At 54.8% G+C, this 20,696-nt stretch overlaps 5 protein-coding genes across 5 annotated transcripts; 3 read left to right on the plus strand and 2 right to left on the minus strand.

The window, feature by feature from the left end:
- Window positions 1-507: 507 nt before the first annotated feature.
- Window positions 508-2,089, minus strand: DICSQDRAFT_173919 (NAD(P)-binding protein; the record flags this gene model as incomplete). The annotated part of the gene is made up of 10 exons (XM_007369718.1): window positions 508-792; window positions 858-930; window positions 980-1,141; window positions 1,197-1,209; window positions 1,269-1,346; window positions 1,398-1,508; window positions 1,563-1,645; window positions 1,713-1,735; window positions 1,799-1,959; window positions 2,041-2,089. 10 exons carry the CDS (start codon window positions 2,087-2,089, stop codon window positions 508-510), a joined length of 1,038 nt encoding a protein of 345 aa, XP_007369780.1.
- Window positions 2,090-3,369: 1,280 nt separating this feature from the next.
- On the plus strand, window positions 3,370-5,561 carry DICSQDRAFT_129468 (uncharacterized protein; the record flags this gene model as incomplete). The annotated part of the gene is made up of 2 exons (XM_007369719.1): window positions 3,370-4,101; window positions 4,155-5,561. The coding sequence occupies 2 exons, from the start codon at window positions 3,370-3,372 to the stop codon at window positions 5,559-5,561; spliced, it is 2,139 nt and encodes a 712-aa protein (XP_007369781.1).
- A 191-nt stretch (window positions 5,562-5,752) lies between these two features.
- DICSQDRAFT_173921 (GMC oxidoreductase) lies at window positions 5,753-8,369 on the minus strand (the record flags this gene model as incomplete). Its single annotated transcript, XM_007369720.1, has 15 exons — window positions 5,753-5,965; window positions 6,036-6,261; window positions 6,331-6,416; window positions 6,470-6,614; window positions 6,669-6,844; window positions 6,904-7,226; window positions 7,281-7,345; window positions 7,398-7,453; window positions 7,512-7,569; window positions 7,628-7,685; window positions 7,736-7,776; window positions 7,835-7,900; window positions 7,956-8,039; window positions 8,096-8,174; window positions 8,228-8,369. The coding sequence occupies 15 exons, from the start codon at window positions 8,367-8,369 to the stop codon at window positions 5,753-5,755; spliced, it is 1,818 nt and encodes a 605-aa protein (XP_007369782.1).
- A 5,879-nt stretch (window positions 8,370-14,248) lies between these two features.
- On the plus strand, window positions 14,249-16,934 carry DICSQDRAFT_163390 (GMC oxidoreductase; the record flags this gene model as incomplete). The annotated part of the gene is made up of 15 exons (XM_007369721.1): window positions 14,249-14,442; window positions 14,492-14,570; window positions 14,633-14,716; window positions 14,777-14,883; window positions 14,935-14,992; window positions 15,048-15,153; window positions 15,204-15,259; window positions 15,314-15,384; window positions 15,447-15,769; window positions 15,832-16,007; window positions 16,060-16,201; window positions 16,256-16,341; window positions 16,396-16,555; window positions 16,618-16,677; window positions 16,731-16,934. Exons 1-15 carry the CDS (start codon window positions 14,310-14,312, stop codon window positions 16,932-16,934), a joined length of 1,845 nt encoding a protein of 614 aa, XP_007369783.1. The 5' UTR covers window positions 14,249-14,309.
- Window positions 16,935-18,329: 1,395 nt separating this feature from the next.
- DICSQDRAFT_183187 (uncharacterized protein) lies at window positions 18,330-20,506 on the plus strand (the record flags this gene model as incomplete). Its single annotated transcript, XM_007369722.1, has 22 exons — window positions 18,330-18,342; window positions 18,394-18,472; window positions 18,536-18,549; window positions 18,609-18,650; window positions 18,702-18,761; window positions 18,813-18,822; window positions 18,885-18,902; window positions 18,958-18,983; window positions 19,044-19,069; window positions 19,125-19,159; window positions 19,222-19,246; window positions 19,302-19,313; window positions 19,367-19,382; window positions 19,444-19,486; window positions 19,539-19,645; window positions 19,700-19,746; window positions 19,802-19,814; window positions 19,872-19,899; window positions 19,952-20,009; window positions 20,065-20,089; window positions 20,147-20,276; window positions 20,345-20,506. Coding segments are annotated over 22 exons (989 nt in total), but the record flags the coding sequence as incomplete, so codon positions are not given.
- Window positions 20,507-20,696: the final 190 nt, after the last annotated feature.

Here is a 20,696-nt window from a genome sequence, read left to right on the forward strand (position 1 = left end):
TGGCTCTCATCTTCGCCTGTCACGTAGTAACACCTGGCACGCTGCGCTGTAGATCGAGGGACACCGCCCCTACAATCGACAAGTCAACATTTTGCGGGCCAATGCGCGGCGACCGACTCGAGGCCAGCTCGCAGTCACGGTGGCCAGAGAAGTCGGCCACTTCCTGGTGAGCTGAGCTTTCGCGAGCAGTCATAGATATAGGACGGTGCTGACGTTCGGGTTGTGACTGACACAGGAGAGGGAAAGAAAAGGAGGTAGCCCGGTGCGCTATGAGGAGGTGGAGCTTGACCTGCGTGATGTTGTTTTGCTGGGCGTTCACCACGTCTCCCGGGGGAGCTTGCAACCCGCACTAGGGGGTCGTGTATCCTAAGACCTGAGTGGATCGTAAAGCGCTAAGAATTATTCTCCGTGCTACTCGCGTAGACCGTTTGTGTGGGGTCGAACAACAGAAGTGTATCATTAGTCGAAACGTTTCAATCACTACTTCAGGCTCCACAAGCGCCAACATCACTCATCTGCTACAACGAGCACGGTCTTACCAAAGTTCTTGCCCGTCAGGACGTCGACGAGCCCCTGCCCCGCGTTCTCGAGCCCGCGGACGATGTGCTCCTTGTACTTGATCTCCCCGCTCGCAACGCGTGCCGGGAACGTCCGGTCGAACTCTTCCTGGTACTTGGGCATGAGGGACCCGATGAGGAAGCCGTGGAAGGTGATCTCCCGCCACACCAGCTGCTGCAGGTTCTTGACGTGGTACGGGTCTTGTGTGTTGTAGCCGGAGATGTTGCCACAGATCTATGTGGGCGATGACTAGGATGAGATGGGGTGTAGGAGAGAGCCGAGTGGCAGGGGGCACGTACGATGAAGTGGGCCTTCTGAGCGGCAAACTCGAGGGCTGCCTCGAGAGATTCGCCGCCGACGTTGTCCCAATAGCTGAGCAAGGTCAGTCACTGCACAGAATGTTGACCGACGTGCAGCTCACATGTTGATGAGCCCCTCCTTCTCGAGCACCTCGCGGGTCTTCGTCGTCTTGTAGTTGAAAGCGACATCCGCCCCTATGGACTTGACGAACTCCACCTTCTCGTCCGAGCCGGCGGAAGCGATGACCTTAAGGCCCTCCGCCTTCGCAATCTGGACAACAGTACTACAGCACGGTGAGCTGTAGAACGATCGTATCGTGATGGTCTTCTAGTACTTACGCTCCAACAGGACCTTCGGCACCGTGTCAGCAATATGACCCAACAGACGCGGCAGAACGCACGGCAGCCTACCTGATGCTGCGGTGACGAAGACGATATCGCCCTTCTTGAAGTGGGAGAACTCATACCAGCCATGGTGTGCAGTCTGACCTGATGGATGATGAATATGGTACGACAGAAGTGACGTATGGCGGGACCTACCAGGCATGCCACAGACGCCAAGGTATACAGTCCATGGGAGGCTCTCCTTGTTTTCGAGTACGCGAGTCCTGGCTTTGGACGGGTCGGAGAGGACTACGTACTCCTGGAACGCTGGAGCGACGATGTTAGACAGGGTGATGCGATGTGAGATCTCATTTTGCTTACGGAAGTGGCCTTTGACATGGGACCCCACCTTGAACGCAGGGCTCTCCGACCGCAGAACGACTCCCACGCCGCTATTGTCAAGTCTAGTCGTGATAACCACGGAGTCAGTTCACTGCGACGCCTTACGTGATGATCGCTCCGTGGACTCACACTTGGCCGACTCTGAAAGGTGGCTACAATACGGGTTCAGCAACCGAGCCAAGGGGGTTTCGGACATTCCCAAGATCTATACTTACTAAGAAGCTCGGGATCTTTGGATCTATCATCTTTCGACGCAGATACGGATCAATCGAAAGAGCCAAGATCTTGACCAAGATCCCGCCATTGAGAGGAACGTTGTCCAAGTCAATCGTCTCGGACTCGTCGTAGACGATCGTTTGTCCGGGAACAGGGTAACCTGTGCACACACGTCGATGACGTCATTCCCGTCTCGCGTGAGCGATGTTGATTGCGCACAGAGAGGAAACATACGACGCACCCGTCGGGATTTCGTTGAATATAACGCGTCCATTCTTAACAGGGGCCATGGCAGTCAAACGCTGAGTAGTAACGCTGTGAGTGGGTGGGGGATGGTTAATGATTGTCTTGAGAAGCCGGTGGAAAACCGATCGACCCTTTTATCCACGGGCTCCAGACGACTCCGGCCTTCGGTAACAATCGAATGGAAAACACAGCCCAACACATCGCTCTTCCTTGTCCCGGATCGCGACGTACGCGTGAGAAGCGCGTGGAGGTCTGACTCAGCGACGTCGCTATCATGATGAGGGAAAGAAAGCATAACTTGCAATAGTATAATCTGAGTGAGCAGGACTTCTACAATTTTCGAAGCTTGCTTTAGAAGCGATCAGTAAGCCGGTGAGCTGGGTGCTTGATCATTGCACGTTGCGACCACGACCGGAATCTACATCGCAGCTGAGGGATTCGCGATCGGAATGTGATCTGGGGATGGGACTCAGGGGAAACGTTCAGAACCTTAGAGAGTCCGAACGGGCTTGTGAGTAGGCTGACGGAGGTGCACGTGCATTGGGCATGATTAGGCGCAAAGCCGCATCACCGAACTTGAAGTCGGTGCGGCCGAGACGCTTCCTTGGGGGTTCAAATTGCTGTCATTCTATGATTCTCATCCTCGATGACATCTTGATGAAACTTGTAGATCTCCACCAATCTTTAGGTGAAACGCCAGATTCTTAGACCCCCCTCTACAGAGGTGTCAGCTAAGAGCTCAAATCCAGACCCCTAAGTCCCGAGTCCACAATAAGAGTATACACTTGACAACGAGCACGAGCACGCTACAAGAACAGCTCGCTCAGGGCCAGCAAGTGTTGTAGAACAATGTTTGAAAGTTTCGTGCGAGCACTGTCAGATTGAGAGTATTGAGATTGGTGAGGAAGATTGTCGTGAGCTAGCAGTTTCTTCATCATGTAAATCCCATGTAGGATGCCATGAAAAGACGTGGTAGATCCAGAGTTTTCAACAATTCAGAGACGATCGTTGGATTCAAGTAGAGGGCCAGGCGTGGTCGTCGGGCGCTTGAGCTGCCTAAACGAGGGTTTCCGGATTGGGCCGCGGAGGTCGAATGTTCTCGGGTGCGCTGGAGCGTGGTGGATCGCCCTCGTCCCCTCCGTCTCTGCTCGTCGTCTTGCCCAGAAGGAAGTGGATCTGCATATTCTCGAACAAGCCACATACGCCTGAAGGCACTCGAACATGTCCCCCAGGTATGTTATATACCCATCCCATCCCCCCGCCCCAGTCCTCACTAACAACCATCTCGACTACCACTCGCGGTCTATCGTCGCACATCTCTACCATGTTCCCATACTACGGTTACTCGGCGCCCTCTTACTCCGTCCCCTCAGACTCCGAGTACCTCCGCGCTCTCGCCGAGGAGCGCGCGGCTCGTGAGCAGTATGCCGCAGCCCGTCGTGCCCAGGAGGAGGCTCGTGCCCGCGCCGCTCGCGCGAGGGCTGCGCGCCGTGCGTATGCTTCGCCCTACAACTCGTATCACGACGACGACTATCTCGACTCGTACAACGACCTCGACCTGGGCCTCGAACCCCTCGACGACGCTCTGGGCTCGTATTACCCTGGCCCAAGCTCTGCCAGGTCGCGCCCGCTCAGCTACATGGACGGTCAGCGGCCTTATGGCTTCGGGCTCGACCCGTACTCGCAGCGCGCCATGTTGGAGGAGCAGCGCAGGAGGCATTTGATGGAGGAGCAGAGGAGGAGGGAGCTGCTGGAGTTGGAGAGAGAGAAGGAGCGGAGGCGGCTCGAGGAGGAGCGCATCCGGAGGATTCTTCAGGAGGAGAGGATGCGGGAGGAGGCTGCCCGGCAGAAGCTCCTGGAGGAGGAGAGGATGCGGAAGGCGCTCGAGGAGGAGAGGATCAGGCGCGCCCTCCTCGAGGAGGAAGAGGCTAGGAGGGAGCGCGAGCGCGAGCGCGCCCGCATTCGCGAACAGCAGCAGCAGAAGCCCATCGACCCGCTCGACATCCTCCGCGCCCTCGGGCTCGCGCCGCCGGCGTCCGTCGGTGAGTCTGAGAAGGTGAGCATCCTACGCGTCCACTTGACAAGAACCAGTCGCTGATTTCGATACAGGAGAGACTTGGTCGCCAAGGCGCACGCACCACCCAACCCGGCCGTCGCACGGGCACCACACCCAGCCCCGTCCGCCCCTTCCCCTTCGGCCAGACCCCCAAGACCACTACTACCCAGCGTCAGCGCGCTCCATCTCCCAACCCGGTGAAGAAGACCCCTTCTTCCCAATCGACATCCATCCCCATTACGTCGCCCAAGTCCTCCGCGAAACGCGTCCCCACACCCTCGCCCGCGCAGCCTCCAACCCCCGAGCAGCTCGCGGCCGCCGAGAAGATCCGCGACGCCTACCGCGCCCGCGTCTCGCGCCGCGCAGCCCTCGCGTCCATCGCGGCCATCCGCAAGCGCTTCCTCGCCGCGCGCAACGGTTTCACGCTCCCGTCCACGCTCGACTACGACATCCCGACGAACGGCCGCGTCCCCACCACCGTCTCGCTGGGCGCGGACACGTCCGTCGAGAAGCTCGCGCGGCTCGCGGAGGACGACGAGGCGGACGTGCTCGAGGGCGCGCCAAGGCTCGCGTACTCGCCGACGAACGCGCCCCTGCACGGGTACGAGGAGGAGTTGAATAGGATATTGGGCCAGCTGGACGCGGTGGAGAGCAGGGGCGACCAGGGCGTGCGCGCGGCAAGGAGGGAGCTCGCGAGGGCGGTTGAGAGGGAGGCGGAGCGCGTCGAGAGGTGGAGGGGCGTCGTGTGGAGGTGGTGGACGGAGGACCAGCCGAAGGAGGCCGCTGCGCCCGCTGAGTCGCAGCAGATGGAGGTCGAGCCGGTCGAGTCTGTCCAGACGTCCGCGGAGGTGGCCCAGGTGCCTCAAGGCGAAACGTCCGAGTCTGCCGCGACCGAAACTCCGATGGAGGTCGAACCAACGACGGAACCCCCACAACCTGTCTCCGACTCGTCTGCAGCTACCGCTGTGCCCCCTTCGCCCTCGAACGGCACGAACTCGACATCATTCTCTGTCCCCATCTCTAGTCCCACCCCGCAGGCTGTCGAACCCGTCGAGTCCGCGCCCACGCCTGAGATCGAGATCACCGACGCGAACGATGCCGAGGCGCCCTCGCAGCCTGAGGCCGAATTGGCCGACATCGACGTGCCCGTCGCGGAGGCTACTTCATCGCCCGAATCCGCCCCGTCACAACATGCGCAATCCGACAACACGGCCTCGGAATTAGCTGCAACAGAGGAACGCGCACGGTCTCTAACGCCAGAGCTCAGCCACGAGCATAGCGAGGCTGAGGAGATGGAGGTCGAGCCGCAGGAGGTGCACACCCCCCCGCCCGCTGAGCACACGCCGCTCGTGTCTGTGGATGCGTCTCTGCCCGAGACGATGGACTTGGCGCATGAGCAGCAGAAGCAGCCTACCTCGGAAGCGAACCCGATCGAGGCGCAACAGCAACAGGTTGCGTGAGCAGCGCTGTTGACGACTTTGTTGGATACCCGGAAAATAGCAACTCGTGACAGTGTTGGACTATCTTAGGCTGTTAACTCCAATGTATGATAGGGATAATCTTGTATCATAGCACCATCATCACTACTCCTATGCAATTGTATGGTAAATACATGCATTCAAAAGAAGTCATCGCGTGCTGTATTCCTCGTTCAAGACCGCGCAAGCTGGCTGGCAAGAAAGTCCGACTTGACCAAGTCTGCAGCGCGCTCGGCGATCGCGATGACAGGCACGCAGGGGTGGCCGGAGACTTGGTCGGGAAACACCGACGCGTCGACGACGCGAAGGGAGCGCACGCCGTGCACCCGCAACCTGAGGTCGACTGCGCTCGTCGTCAGGTCGGTGCCCATCCGCGCGGACGATGTCTGGATAGATTGGACAGATTGGTGTGGGTTTTGTCGGTGCAACTAGTAAGTGGTGATGCGAGGGACGTACCGGATGCAGAGCAGACGTCGCGTGCGTCTTGACCCACGCCTCGAGTTCTTCGTCCGATACCTTGTCTGGGTCGGCGTCCCCGGGCCAGTAGAAGTCGGGGTCTTGCGGTGCAGTGGAGAGATTGCGTAGGTCGAGGGCCGAGGATAGAGGCGCAGTACGCGCGAGGTGGAGGATGAAGCGCGTGCCCCGGACGAGCGCCTTCAGGTCGCTTTCGTCTTCGAAGTACCTATCGCGAAAGGCATCTCTATGAGTGAGCCGGCGCGAAAACTTGCCACGCTGTCAAGGCATTGCTCACCTGGGGTCGATGTTCGGGTGATCGTATACGCTAGACGATCGTATGGAGACGGTGCCAGTGCTTGCAGGCTTCAGCAGAACCGCACCCTTCACCCATACGGTGAGCGCCGACTCTCGTTTGACTGAGGCCGTCCACATACCACAGAGATCCCGTAGTTCCCGAGACGAGGGAAGCCCAACCCATAATTGATCACAGCCACGGGGAAGACCATGAACTCCAAGTCGGGAGCGTTGGGTCCAGAGGTGAGGTCCTTGATAGGGAGGGGCGTAGGCCCGTACGGTAAGCTAAGGCCTGTCTATGAGCCCCTCAAAGTTGTGTACTGGACTTGAAAGACAGACCTCGGGTCGTGCAGCTTGGTGAAGATGCCGATCTGGGCGCTGAGGGACGCCATAGGACCGCGGCCGAAGAAGAGCCACTTCATCATCGCAAGGGCCGCGTAGAGGGGATTTTGGGTAAGGTGGTCCCATGTGCACCCGGGCTTGGCCCGAAGTACCAGAGTGCCTGCGGAAAAGTGCTGTGGTGATTTGAGTAGGCCCCATGTTGACGAGACCGCTCAGCTCGAGAATGACGTACATCAAGCAAGCCGCGTCCGACGGACGGCAGATCGCGGACAACAGGGATGCCCAGCTGCTCGAGCTGAGACGCGTCTCCGATGCCTGAGAGCTGCAGGAGCTGGGGGGATCCTACGACACCAGAGCACAGTATCACTTCCCGCTTGGCGCGGACGGCGAACCTGCGAGCAAGAGGACCTGTAGAGAGCTGTACCCCGATCGCCCTGGGCACGCCATCGAGGTCTTCGGTGAACAGGATTCGCTCGGTGAAGGTCGACACCACTACGGTTAGGTTAGGTCTGCTGCGGACCTCCTTGCTCAAATAGGCGACGGCCGCAGAGCTTCCTGGTACTGGAGTCAGAAGATAGTATGGCACGCGAAGAGGCCGGCAGGACTTACGCTCAGCGCGATGCACTGCCGCCGCGAATGGCCCGGCACCCAGAGTACCTTCGGTATCGAAGTCGCTAAGGTACACTTCTAGTAGACGCATCTAGCGGCGGGGCAACTGTCACGCACTTGACGATTGGCAGGCCCAGCGCTTCTGCCGCCTTCAGAACGGCGGCGCACACAGGCTATGATGTGTTGGTGAGGAGCCGTAGCAAGGACACGAAGAACCGAAGCGGAACGTACAGCGAGCAGTGGGACTTTGCTTTTCCGTGGACCATCCTGGAGTGCTTTCTCGAAATAGCTACAAAGTGCCCTTTGAAGAGACAGTCGTATTCGAATTCGTTGGGGATCGCACTGACTGTTTCAGATTTGCATATCCCCATCCCGTAGCACCTCGTCGCTCCCAGGCGTCGAAGTCTGCGAGAAGGTGAGGACACGGAAGCGGCGAGACATGTACTCATGCGCACCGTCTGGGGGACATTGGTGGTATATCATGGCATTGATCGAGCTGTGGGGTTCCAAGGTGTCGGCTGACGTACCCAGGTCGCATCGACGCCAACACATACCTTGTGCCCCCAAGTATCTTCCCCCTTGGCCAATATACCGTACGGCCATGTATGGTTTCTTGCGGGCTACTCTGTGCGTTAAACTCACGTGGACGTTGGAGGAAGGATCTATGTGACATACGCAGTATCATAGTTCCAATCCGCGTCGCTCTTGAGTAGCTTGTTCCACGCCAAAGGAATCCGCGAGAACAGGTTGCCTTCGTGACTGCGTGTGCCGATTAGCTCTATGCATATGCATGGCTGGACCGATAGGAGACGAACCTCTTCCCGGCCTCGACAAGGAGGACACTAACGGTCCGGTCTTCCGACAACCGAGACGCCAGGACACACCCCGCCGGGCCTCCAGATGGTTGAGCGTGAGTGGGCGACCGTGGTGAGAGAGGCGCTACTCACCTCCACCAACGATGATGTAGTCAAAGGACTTCCAGTGCTCCGTCTCTACTTTGGAAACCACGCTACTCACAGTGGGAGTCCAGGGAGTAGCAATCGATGAGGGGCCGCTGACCGGGGCAGCCTTCGACGTTAGCACACCCATCGCTGGACCAAAGGTGACTGCAGCAATGGAGGAGAACCGTGGGCAGGGCGGGACGCGTGGGTGCTTTGATACATGAAAGGAGAGCATTTCATTTATAGCGTTCTGGTTCCCCATTTGACAGGCGAACTGATGTTTCTGTGTCATCTTACCTCATCCGAACGGCGGTCCGCTCGAGAACGGAAATTGCTGCTGCTCATGGAAAACATACAACAAAGAGAGCTCTATGATATCCTGATTAAAAGACATTTTCAAGGAATCACTCCAAAAGGGCGCGGTTTGGACATGAAGCCAGGCGCACAACGGGCAGCGTGGAAGCCCCATACAGGAATAGCTATAATAGGCGCTCTACGTCCAAACGCCGTGGTAGATCTTCGCTGCAGGCTCATGGTACGCTGTAGGAACGGAGTACAAGAACTACAGATGGATGATATTCAGAATCAGGGAGACTCACCCATCCGAGTCATGCCTGGTGAAAGAATGGCTTGTGAAGTGCGAATGCATAGGCCAAGCGTACACGTTCTCCCCTCACCATGAACTAAGGAAGGTACAACGTTGTGGAAATTCTTTGATGCTAGTTCTTTAGAGCCTGGAAGCATGATGCAGTTTTCAGCATTAGCGAGCCGTTTTCGACCGAGTGACCTCCACAGGCTGTGTGAGTGCTGTGCTAGACAGATTCTCGTAGACTGACGGGAGATAACCCAGTCATTGAGAGAGCTAATGAGGATGGCTTATGCCAAACCCGGTATACACGACATTGAAACTGAGCCAGAGTGGAATGAAAGTGCTGCAGGAGTGCTGAATCCCCAGCGCTCATCAAGACTTGACCGCTGCTTGTATGTGTTTGGCAGATGCGCACCTAGTGCTTTTCCCACGTCTCGATCGGTATGTAGCTCGTCTATGTTACCTTATGACAACCACTACCTACTTCTTGGCGATACCGCGAATTCGAACGGTCTTCCCGAGGCCATCATGGGCGCCCTATTCACAAGTCGTCTACCGCTTCCTACACCTTCCTCACGGCGACGAATTTCCTCAGCGCAAACCGGGAATGGGCTACCATCACTCGCCATACATCATGTCCTGAGTTTGCGCCTTGCGAGCTAAACGTGTTCAGGTACTTTCGGAGAGCGGAAAGGTAGTATATGTCGCACTCTTCGCACTTGTTGTGGGTACCTCCCCAAAGACCGTCATGTCCATGGCTCATCTGCTCTTCACCGCTCTGCGTGCGATGTGGAGGACGTGCATCTTCCCCAAACGGAGCTCTAGCAAGTGGACGGAGCTCAGTATGCGGTATGCCCTTCTCTAGCATCTTGCTCACTGGTCGCCCTGAGGAGCGCAGCAGCGGGGTCTCCGTTCGTCCTTGGTAGGGAGGTAACGGGCGCCCATTATATTGTCCAAGACTCAAGACACCGGAATCTCGACGACCTGCAGGTTCCTGCTACGGCTCCCCCCTCCCTTCTTAATCGTATCCCAGATTGCCTGCTACGGCCTCTTGACCTCTTTGAATTCCTGCTTTCCACCTCCTTGCCGAGAGCAAGAGACCGCTCGAATCGAGCGACCTTGAGCTCCTAGGGGAACTGGTCCTGTGAAAGAGACGTACCCTGTCCATGACGTATTCATACGTAGCTCTTCATGATGTCCTCCCACTGCAGAGTGCCCTGATGAACCCCTCGAAGCTGTGCGTCTCTGTTCTCCCCACCAGGGTTAGTTTCTGTGGAAATAGTCTCCCCACCTTGGGTCACCTCATACGTATCAATAGATATAAGCATTCTACCCGGACGTTTTCAGTGACCTGTCCAATCGGAGCTGCAAAGACGTTGGGGATATCCGCTCATAATAAAGTGAGCCTTTGCTTGCAATTGCACCGAGATCATCGTTGCTGATCTCAACTCAGCGATTTCAACTCTTCGGAAGGAAAACCTTGCGCTGGCTACTCCTTCGCCGGTCTTGACAGACGTAAGTTGTTGGAACTTTATCGACCCCAAGTGAGTCAATGGTTACGGTCTGCCATCACGGTCGATGGCGCGTCCGACAGATGCTGTCTCAGCTATCTCGAGACAGCTATCTCAACATTGGAAGATTGTCAGCTCATGATTAGGGCGACACGCCTCCTCCTCCGTCTTGCAAGGACTCCACCATTGTCCGATGCGCTCCGCCTTCGGACGCTGAATGCACCTGGGAATCCGCTGCCATGCCCAAGCGATGCGGATCCGGAAGAGGTGCTTCCCCACCGGTGTTGGCTGTTCGTAACGCTTTCCGCTTGATAGATGCAGTCAATCTCATTCGACGCTACGGGACTTCCGCACGGCAACAGTGAGTGCTGTGCTTATATCTTCGCCGTGTCCCTAGCGCTCTCGGACGTCGAGGTCTGCCATGCTCTTCTATCGGCGCAAAGTCATGACAATCGACGAGGTACGCATCCATCTATCTCAATCATCCTCGTTACTACACTACCCTCGTTACGACGCTACGGAGGCTGGCCATTTGAGGCATCGCAAGCTCGGGTCGCTGTAGAGAAGTATTGGCGACGCTGTAGTGGTGTCAGGCGCCTCAGTTGCTGGATCTGCGGATGCTGCCACTCATTCGTACCTTCATACAGCTGCCTTTGAATATGGAACGACAGATATACTAAGTGAAGAATAACGTGCATTTTTATGCTAGCATTTGACCATCGCCAGAGGACGCTGATACATCATCGGAAGACGAACCTCGTTGGCAGGTCTCTGGCGCTAGCTACGAAAGGCGTCTCGAAGCGTGTACATAAGAACTAGCCATGGCGTGTTTCCCCCAAGCGACACACCTTCCCTACCAGCCTTTCACGATACCTCTGCCTCTGCAGTGCCACCGCCTCAACACCTCATTACGGCATACAACTCAGTGGTTCAGGCCGAGTTGGATATTTTGTGAGTGCTGTAGCCCCTGCACGTCATGTAGCTACTACACTTCCGTCTAGATTCACAAATCGCTGGGAATACGCCTCCGCTCGTTTGTTCCTCATGCAGGCAATCAACGCCACGCACGTGTTGACGAGCAGAATGCATCCTCATTGGCAGCACTATTGGCTTACGACTACATCATCACCTTCAACAGCGAGGTAACACTCTTCTGGATGGGAGGCCACTTGTCCGGCGCGACAATTTTGTTTCTGCTGAACCGATACGTCACCCTTGCCGAGCGAATCGTTAGTGTGTCCTCGTTTCCTTATTCTGTAGAGGTATGTCTTCCTACGTTTAGCATGCGCGGATCAATGCTTGACACTGTGTCAGAGGTATACATCGTTCTTGACAGCCTCTTGATTGTGCAACGGGCCTTACGCATGGACAGTGTGTCTTCGTCATTTGTTGCCACGGTCGTGTTAAGGGCCGTGCAGTATCTACCATGGGCTGGTACTAGACTGCTCTACTGGCACGCTCTGCATTGAGTCGACACCTCTGACAGCGACTTTGTTGTACAGCATTCTCAACGCTCAGGTCATATGCCTTGTGCCCAGACCCCTATCGATAGCCTGTTGTTGCACTTTCTTCAGTACCCATCGTTACGGAGATGTAGTGCGTACTCTGGATCTGCCATGTCCGAGCAGCACTCAATTGTATAATCCTCCCAAAGGGCAACCTGTACAGATTCAGTTTTGAATGATCCAGTGCTAGGAATCACACGCAGTGATCCGATACCGGCGAGCACAGTCCTGAAGTAAGTTTACGGTCACGTTGCTCTAATGTGATATCTGACGCTACAGGTGGAAGACGTACGTGCACTTATCACAGCATTATAATAAGTAGCGGCACGTTCTGAGACGAAACGTGACAGTGGAGGTGGCGCCGCGATCTTCTTTGATTGCTTGTTATTTGGTATTGTTCGGTGTTACCTGGTTCTGAACATATGAGACCGTCAAGCTATCTCTCCGGAGCCTTCGCAAGCAAACCTTCGCAAGCATCCTTCTCCTTGATGGTGTGTCTTACAGCTCATCACCTGAGCCTGATGAGTTTACCAGTATCTCATACTCATATCTCACAGGGACAATCTTCTTTCTGTGAGTGCATGAACTCATATTTAGAGTAGCCGAGGTAATCACTCTGGGATCCATAGGACGTTACTAGTCTTAACCGTTCTGCTTATGTCGTTTTATCTGACTGGGGTGAGCTGCACTTTAGCATGACGGTATCTTGTTGACGATTCCCAGGTCGCTACGAGCGATGCAACTGGATTGACAAGTTTGACCGCTGTTTTCGGGGAACCGAACGTCTACGTTGTATCCCACTACCAAACACTCGCCGTGATGCCGTGTCTAGCTTAACCGCTATCCTGACATCGAGGTTCCTTATCGACTTGCAAAATGCCCAGCGCAAGCTCGCCGGCTCTTCCAGATCGGTCTCGCTCGGGGAAATTGCATTCATACCTCAAACATCGAGGAATACGAGCCGCTTCATTGGGTCTTTGGGAGCCCAGCTCTCTCTTCATGAAGGTGATGACAGAGAGGACGAGGTCGAAGATGCAACGTAGGCATGGGCTTTGGATAGACCTGTCTTCAGTGGTGCATCCGCGTGTAGATGTGGGGATTGTGATAGATCTTGGACCGCCAAATCTCCGGCAGAGAGGAGCGCTCTTTCTTGCATACACCTAATCGCTTCGTACATAGAGCATGGGTGGCGAAAAGGGCTGTAACACATCATTTCACAAAATCCAACCCCGCTAAGCAAAAGACTAAGGAAATTGACATGTAGGCCAACTAGCCCGCATTGTCACGGGACGCTGAGGGATGTGATTCGACAGCTCGTCCATTCTGACTGCCTCGCGCTCGGAGTTCGGCGATCCGCATGTCCTGCTGATCGAGTTTGTCATTGCACTGCAGTTCCACAACAACGCCTCGCCCTCATAATAGCTCGACTAGATAGCACGATGCGGCAATGACATAAAGACCAGGACAGAATATCTCACTGCTTTCTCACGACTGCAAGCCTCGTAATACCCAGAACGCTGACACAGCCAGCCTAGGAATGTCGAGCACAATTAGGGCAGAGTCATGACGACTGGTGACAACGGCCCCGTCCAGGATGGTCAGCGCAAGGCCGGTCGTGATGAGGCACACTGTCGAGTGACCCCTCCAATAACATGATGCTCTCGAGCCTCAATTCCCGCAAGGCATCCGTGAACGGGAGCTCGCGGAAGCCCGGCACAAGTAGGTAAGCTGAGCGTGGGCGGCATCGGCAGCCTCAAGGCGTACCTATACTCCCCCGCGCGTTCGAGATCCGACGACGTGAGGACAAGCGAATCAATCCCAAGCCCGCGTCCATGAGTCGAGGAGGAATACAGCGACAACGTCTAACCTCCGGTCCGTCGTGCCGATACGGAGGTTCCCGGTGGCGAGCCACGTAGCTCCGGCTTGTTCCTTGCAATTCATGGTACTGCACCAAGGCTACGATGACGGCGGCACGTCTATCCATCCTAACCTGCGATGCAAAACGACTATGCTATGCTATGGTTGACATATTCTTGCAAGCTGTTGCGCAACTAGATGATCTGCTTCTCTGCAATACCGCAAAACCCGACAACATCCCCTCAAGGCCTCATCATTCGCCGCTTGACCTCCGGACATCCTACTTTGATATACTTCCAATCCCTTTTACAAACTCTCCCCGTCTGCTGCCTCACAACTGTTTGCATCTTTTGCCTAGAAGCTCCAGGATCCTTGCTAGGCTTTGTGTGTCCCCAATCAGTATCGCTGCATCATCCACCATCAGCGCCGACTGACCATAGCGTCTTCTCCCGTCCATCCTTCCGGAAGGTCCTGCAGTGGGCCTGAGATAATTACGTAGGCCGTGTTCCTTGCCACCGTTTTGCACGGCCGTGGGAGCGGATGCCCTTTATGGGCGCCCTCATTACAAGACGTCTTCAGCATACTGCGTTGTTGAAAGCGACCCACCGCGTCAAACCAAGCCAGCCATGGGCTATGGTCACTCGAGACTTCTTGCAACTGATCCATCGCAATACGCTACGCCGTGGTCTCCTGCTGATGGTGCTGCGGTGATACCTCCTGGAGAATGGAATTCGTTCGACTATGTCATAGTTGGTGGCGGTAAGTGAAACGACAGTGGCGTATATGGCCTCGTCTCACGAGTGTATAGGGACTGCGGGCTGTGTGCTGGCCTCTCGGTTGTCTGAAGATCCCAGCGTGACGGTACTTCTCATAGAGGCTGGAACGAGGTGCGTCGGAGACACTGCGCCACAGTTGCACTGGCATGAACCGTTCGCTCATGCTCCTGCAGTCACCGAAGCAGTTTCTTTAGCCGCATACCCATGGGTTTCCCCCGCCTATTCAATACCATCTATGACTGGAAGTACCGCACTCAGTATGTACTCTCTTTGATCTCTCCTGGGGCCCTGTGCGTCGTCTCATCGACGCCGAAAAGACCTCAGCGGGAGCTTGGTGACAGACCAGTCGACTGGCAGCGGGGAAAGATACTTGGCGGTTCCAGCTCCATCAATGCCCAGCTGTACCATGAGTGCGACCCAGCAGGTAAGTAGGCTGCTATACATGCAAATGATGTCATGTTTCGAATTCCTGCAGACTTCGACTCGTGGGAGAGCCAAGGTGCCACAGGATGGGGCTATGAATCGATGAGAAAGTCAGTGCATATAGGCATGTAGAGCGTTTGCACTTGGATAGCTGAACGCGCTCAGGTACTTTCGGAAGGCGGAAAGGTATATGTCGCACCCTTCGCACCTTGTCGATCCATCGGGTCATGGACGTGATGGTCCTTGGATCACCTCACACGTGCCAATAGCTGTAAGCATTCTACCCAGCCGGACTCATTCTCCTGTCTGATTAGAGTGCAGCCTATCTCTGCCAAGGTCATTGAGGCTGCTAAGACGTTGCGAATACCGGCTTCAAAGTGAGTCTTTACATATCATTATGCCGAGCCATATGATTGCTGATCTCAACCTAGCGATTTCAACACTTCGGAGGGAACGCTCGGTGCTGGTTACTTCGTCGCCAGCATTGACGAGAAACATGAACGTAAGTTTCTCGTATCGGGGTTTCATCTGACATTTGCAACCAACGCTGACTCTCTACAACAGGGACTTCCGCAGCAACCGCGTACTTGAGGGAAGAAGTCTTGAAAAGACCGAATCTGCTTGTCGCAATATCTACAACTACCGAGAAAATCTTGTTCTCGTCCGACGAGACGGGCGATCCCACCGCCGTCGGCGTGCAGATCAGTAGAGGCGAACGAGCCGCGAAGTACGTTGTCGGCGCTCGCAAGGAGGTCATATTGTCGGCTGGGGCGATCGGGTCGCCTCAGCTGCTCTTGCTTTCTGGTATCGGACCTCGTGCACATCTGGAGAAGCTCAACGTTCCTGTCGTTCGCGATCTCCCCAAAGTAGGCCAGAACTTGCTGGATGTAAGCGGCTGTCCTTACTGTCATGTATCCGGTCGCCGGGTTGACTCTGCTGTGCTGTGAAGCATTTCTCTGCAGGGGCGCTGCTGTTCCGCGCGAAACCGGGCTTCACTTGGGATTGGGTCGTTTATAATATCTACTGGTCGGCTGTCGCTTTGGTCCAATGGCTCATTCTTGGAACCGGGCCACTCTCCTCCCTGGCAACGCAGGTCGGCATATTTGTGCGCTCGGATGACCCAAAGTGAGTTCAGCGCGCTTATGGCTTCTTGCCAGTATAGCTGACATCATCACAGCCTCCCCTACGGGGAGTCGCTTCCTGTCACGGATATGAGCTCTGGCCCTCGTGCACCGGACATAGAGTTTGCGATTGCTCCGTTTGTTGTCATTGAAAGTGGCGCTCATACACCTCCTCGCGGGACTCATGGCATCACTGCGGCAAGCTCCCTAAGTCTCTTTTGAGTGTTATCAAGGATGCTGATTCTTGCGAAGGGCTCTGTTCTGCTGAAACCGTGCAGCAAAGGGTCAATTGAACTACGTTCCGCAAGTGTGTACGATCACCCTATCATTGATCCCAAGTGAGTAGATGGTTGCGGTGTGCCGTCGAAAATTTTTGACAGATGCTATTTCAGCTACCTCTCGAATGAGAGCGATTGGAACGTCATGATCAGGGCGACACGGCTCTTGCTTCGGCTTGCAAGGGCTCCGCCATTGTCCGACGCGCTGGACCTTCGGACGCTGTCCGCACCCGGAGACCCGCTATTCTGGCCAGGCGATGCGGACCCGGAGAAGGTGTTTCCCCACTGGTACTGTTTGCAGCCGCGCTGCTGTTCCTAATCTTTTCCGTTCGACAGATCATGGACGAAGAGATCAAAGCAGTCATTCGGCGCTACGGGCAATCCGCATGGCACCCGGTGAGTGCTGTGCTTGTACCTTCTCGTGGGGTGTTTTGAGCTAATCTACTTAGAGACAGACGTCTTCTGCGCGAATGGGCTCTTCTCCGCATGACAGCGTGGTTGATATCGAGCTGCGGGTGCATTGCGTGCGGGGCCTGAGAGTCGTGGACGCATCGAGTTTCCCCGACCAAGTCTCCGGGCATCCCTGCGCTGTTGTGGTGGCTATGGCGGAGAAGGCGGCAGAACTGATTGCGACGTCACGTTCGCAAGGATGAAAGATGGCAGAAGCCTTGGAGCTGCATCTCTTTGACGTTCTTCGGCTCATCTTTCTACCTTCGTCCCTATAAACCGCACGATGATGCACGAACGGTCCGGCGGAACGGCTGTGGCCGCAATATCTTATTCGGACGTAAGACTTTTAGCGATAACGAGAGCTGGTACATCGCGTAGGAAATTCTGCGCTACATTGCGTCCCTGTATGTAGACTCAGTTTCGAACGTTATGCAACTCTTCGTCAGCTAAAGCGTAGCTTCGGATTTAGGAAAGGATTGTCGACGAAACTTGTCATCGGACGCCGCGTTGCAAGCTTGGAGGGATCTTCGAGTAGCATCTCGCGACTCTCTCATGTGCACTGCCTGAGCTCGACCTGTGCAGGGAGCCTCGTTGCGGCCAGGTCCACAGAGCTCACGCCCACTGCGCTCACGAGCAATGCTCTTCCAATGACGCATCGTCGACCCGGCTGAGATGCGCAGAGCGCAGCTTTCCTCCTCTCTACTTCTGTCCGAGTTGCCTTCTCGCAGCAAGTATCAATCTTTCGAAGATACGATGCCAAAGTCATCTCAGCGAACTGGCCGCTCTCAGGCGGCCGAGATCTTGAATCGCTGAATTCCCGTCAACTTGCGACACGGTAGAGCACTAGACCAGTACAACGCTCCTCACTTGATGGTTCTCTGGTATTGCACCCTTCCTTCGCACAACGGAGCGGTCACATCAGTCGATACAGGTACCTATCTGAGAACCAAGAGCTACCGTGAGGCAAATCGATGTGCATCGGACGGTTCTACCATATTCTTCGACCTCGGGTTATGGCGCCCGGGCCGGCCTGCCTGTCGACTCCCTGGTGGACGCGTTTCCATTCCGGAGCTAAACCCACACTGCTCCCGCCATGAACGCGCGCGTAAGGGAAGCCATGATGGCATCCCGGCCTGCGGTGTGACTACATCGTCTTTGTCTAGTAAGTCCGGATCCTCCAGCAGTAGCACATCTCACAGAACAATCGTTGACAGAAGCATATCAGCACCGGACGAAGTTCGGGGTCCATGTCAGTGGATACTATCTAAATTTGCCTCCCGGCCCATCTCGAGCGTCCAGGAACACTTTGGGAGTTTCACGAGTTGTCAATCGGGTCTTCACACGCACCACTGTGAATTTTATCAGGTTCGCGGATACTCCCTGGCAGGACCCCATGCAGCCCTGTCAATTTGTTACCGCACGAAGTCCCCATTGCTGCTATATAATTGCTCAACGGGGAATATGAGCGCCATCCATCGCCACTCAGCGTTCGACCATGACAACACTCACCCATAGCACTAGCGTAGAGGCGAGTATAGGCCTGATCCCTATCCCATCTGCATTCTTCACCGGAATAGGCGCATGGCTTGTTGGAACATGGATGAGTGCCGTGTAAGTTGTCATGGTCGCATCATTTTGTTCGAGCTAACTGCACAATCTTAGTCTTGAGGGAGTGCTACTGCAACAGACGTTTCGATACTTTCAAATATACCGCTCTGATCCTTGGTACCTCAAAGTCTGGGTAAGACGTTATCCTAGTTGTCACAAGGGAGTTCAGACAGAAAGACTTACTTCTTTCCCGAAGGTCATAATCGTGGTGTAAGCTTACTGGCTATTAAATGAATCTATCCGGAAATGACACAAATGGCACAACGCAGGGGGTCTCAATCGGCTGGCACGGCACTCACTATGCATACGGCGTAAGCCGATATGACGCACGTTTTGATACTTGATTGACGGAAGCCTCTCAGTTATTTCTACCTGGTCACCAATTACTTCAACCCTGGTGTCATCATTGCGGGTGCTGCAATGTAAGTCTCCAGCGTCATACCATATCGCCGTGTGCTAACTCCCCATGATAGCTCCGCTAAGGTATGTATCGTCCTCCGAGAGGTTCAATTCATTGATCCGGTGTTGATCGAAGACGAACACAGGTGTTACCCTTCATTGGAGTGAGTGTATAGTGTTGTCAGGCGACGCGTTCATCCGTTGAGATATGTTGTTAAGGCCGTAACAAACCTTGCCGTGGAACTGTTCGTACACCTTCGTCCCATATCCGAGGTTTTCAGCGCTGACATGTTTTCGGGTAACAGCTTCTACGTCAGGCGGGTGTACTTGCGTGAGTACACTTACATTTTCCTCGCAGACTTCCGATTGAATCATGCACCATGTAGTCGGACGTCGTCACAAATTCTTCGCTATATTCTCGGTATGGATTTCCGGCTATACTCTTGGAGGTGTCTTGCATGATTGATCAAAAGCCGCCAATAGCTACTCCTGATTCTCACTGGAATCGGTACGTCGAATTTCCTTCCAAGACGAAGGTGAATCTGACAACTCCCAAACCCCAGCGTTCCTCATTGGTAAGTACGTTCTGTCTATGCCGTCAATGCCACAATACTGATCAGTCTGATAGTCCTGGGTGCGGAAACGTCTGTATTTCTCCAATCAAGATGCTCGAACTCTACAGTAGCTCAAGAGACTTCGCTACAGGTTCAAATTCAATAGTCTCCAGCAGGATACATCCAATGGCGGGGTGAGTCGTTCACACTGGTATACAGTACAGTCACACTGATCGTTACGCATAGCTTGGTGGCAGTTCAATTGCAAGCCCGACATTCATGCTGGCTGCAGATGTCCAGTTGACAGGTGTTCTCATATTTGCCCTACACACAAGTCGCAGTGGTATTTCTCGGTAAATTGACGGCGCTTTGGGCGTATACCATCGGGCTTCTGACCATCCGCTCAGTACCAACAAGATGATCAACATGATTATCGTATATTCCGTCAGCTCTGGTGAGGTTGTTCTTTTTGCCACGACAATGTTATGGCTTATTCTGAGCAATACCAGGGTTCCTCATCTGGTACTCGGAATCACTTCATGTTGCACGATTTAAGCGCTGATATGGATTTGGAAAAAGTGTAGCGAACCTCGTCTCCATCATACTTGTACGTCTACAGATTCTTTCCGCTAGGCAGCGTTGAGCTTATATGATCTCAGGCTGCTGTACAGCCTCACAGTGTCCTTTTCACTGTCGCCACGATGGTCGGAGGACAAAGTGAGCTGCGAACTGTTTCAGTACGATTGTGACTTCTCATAAGGTCCTATGTCAGTATACAGCAACTCTTTCATTGTTGCGTAAGTCATACGTGGCATCCGAGCTTGTATGGTCCTTGAACTGAAGTACGATTCCAGATTGAACACACGCCGCCTCGTCCAGAGGCGCGGTGACAAGCCAACGACGGTCATGGACCCCTCGAAAACTGACATTCTGCAAGGTGGTCCTGGGTCCGGAACTGCGATCGGTGATATGGAGCTGGAGTCGGTGGGTGTTTGACCTGAATCATACCTCCGTACTGGGAGTGGAGACTCATCTTCTTCGTCCAATCGCAGATGGCGTTCGCTGGAGGGGCCATTTCGACTCAACTGAAGGACTCCATGGCCCACGGAGACTCTACTGCAGTGTTGGACTTCAAGATAGGAACGCTCTCCACAAATGGTACCATGCCAGTGATGGACGAGAAAGCAGGTCCGGTAGAGGAATGCCCTGTGTAATCACGTGTGATTACCCAGATCACCGCCGAGAGTGGGGTGGCGGGGCAGGTGCCGTACCTGCATTGTTGTATGCTATTGACGTCATTTTGTCGTAATGTGATATTGTAAGAGACGAAATCTCGTATAGTGTCTGGATGCAAACCCGATGTCGCCTTTTCATTCTGTCAGTATACGCTAGGCCTTCGGTCTT

The sequence above is a fragment of the Dichomitus squalens genome (genome assembly GCF_000275845.1).
Source record: "Dichomitus squalens LYAD-421 SS1 unplaced genomic scaffold DICSQscaffold_54, whole genome shotgun sequence".
Lineage (NCBI taxonomy): Eukaryota > Fungi > Basidiomycota > Agaricomycetes > Polyporales > Polyporaceae > Dichomitus > Dichomitus squalens.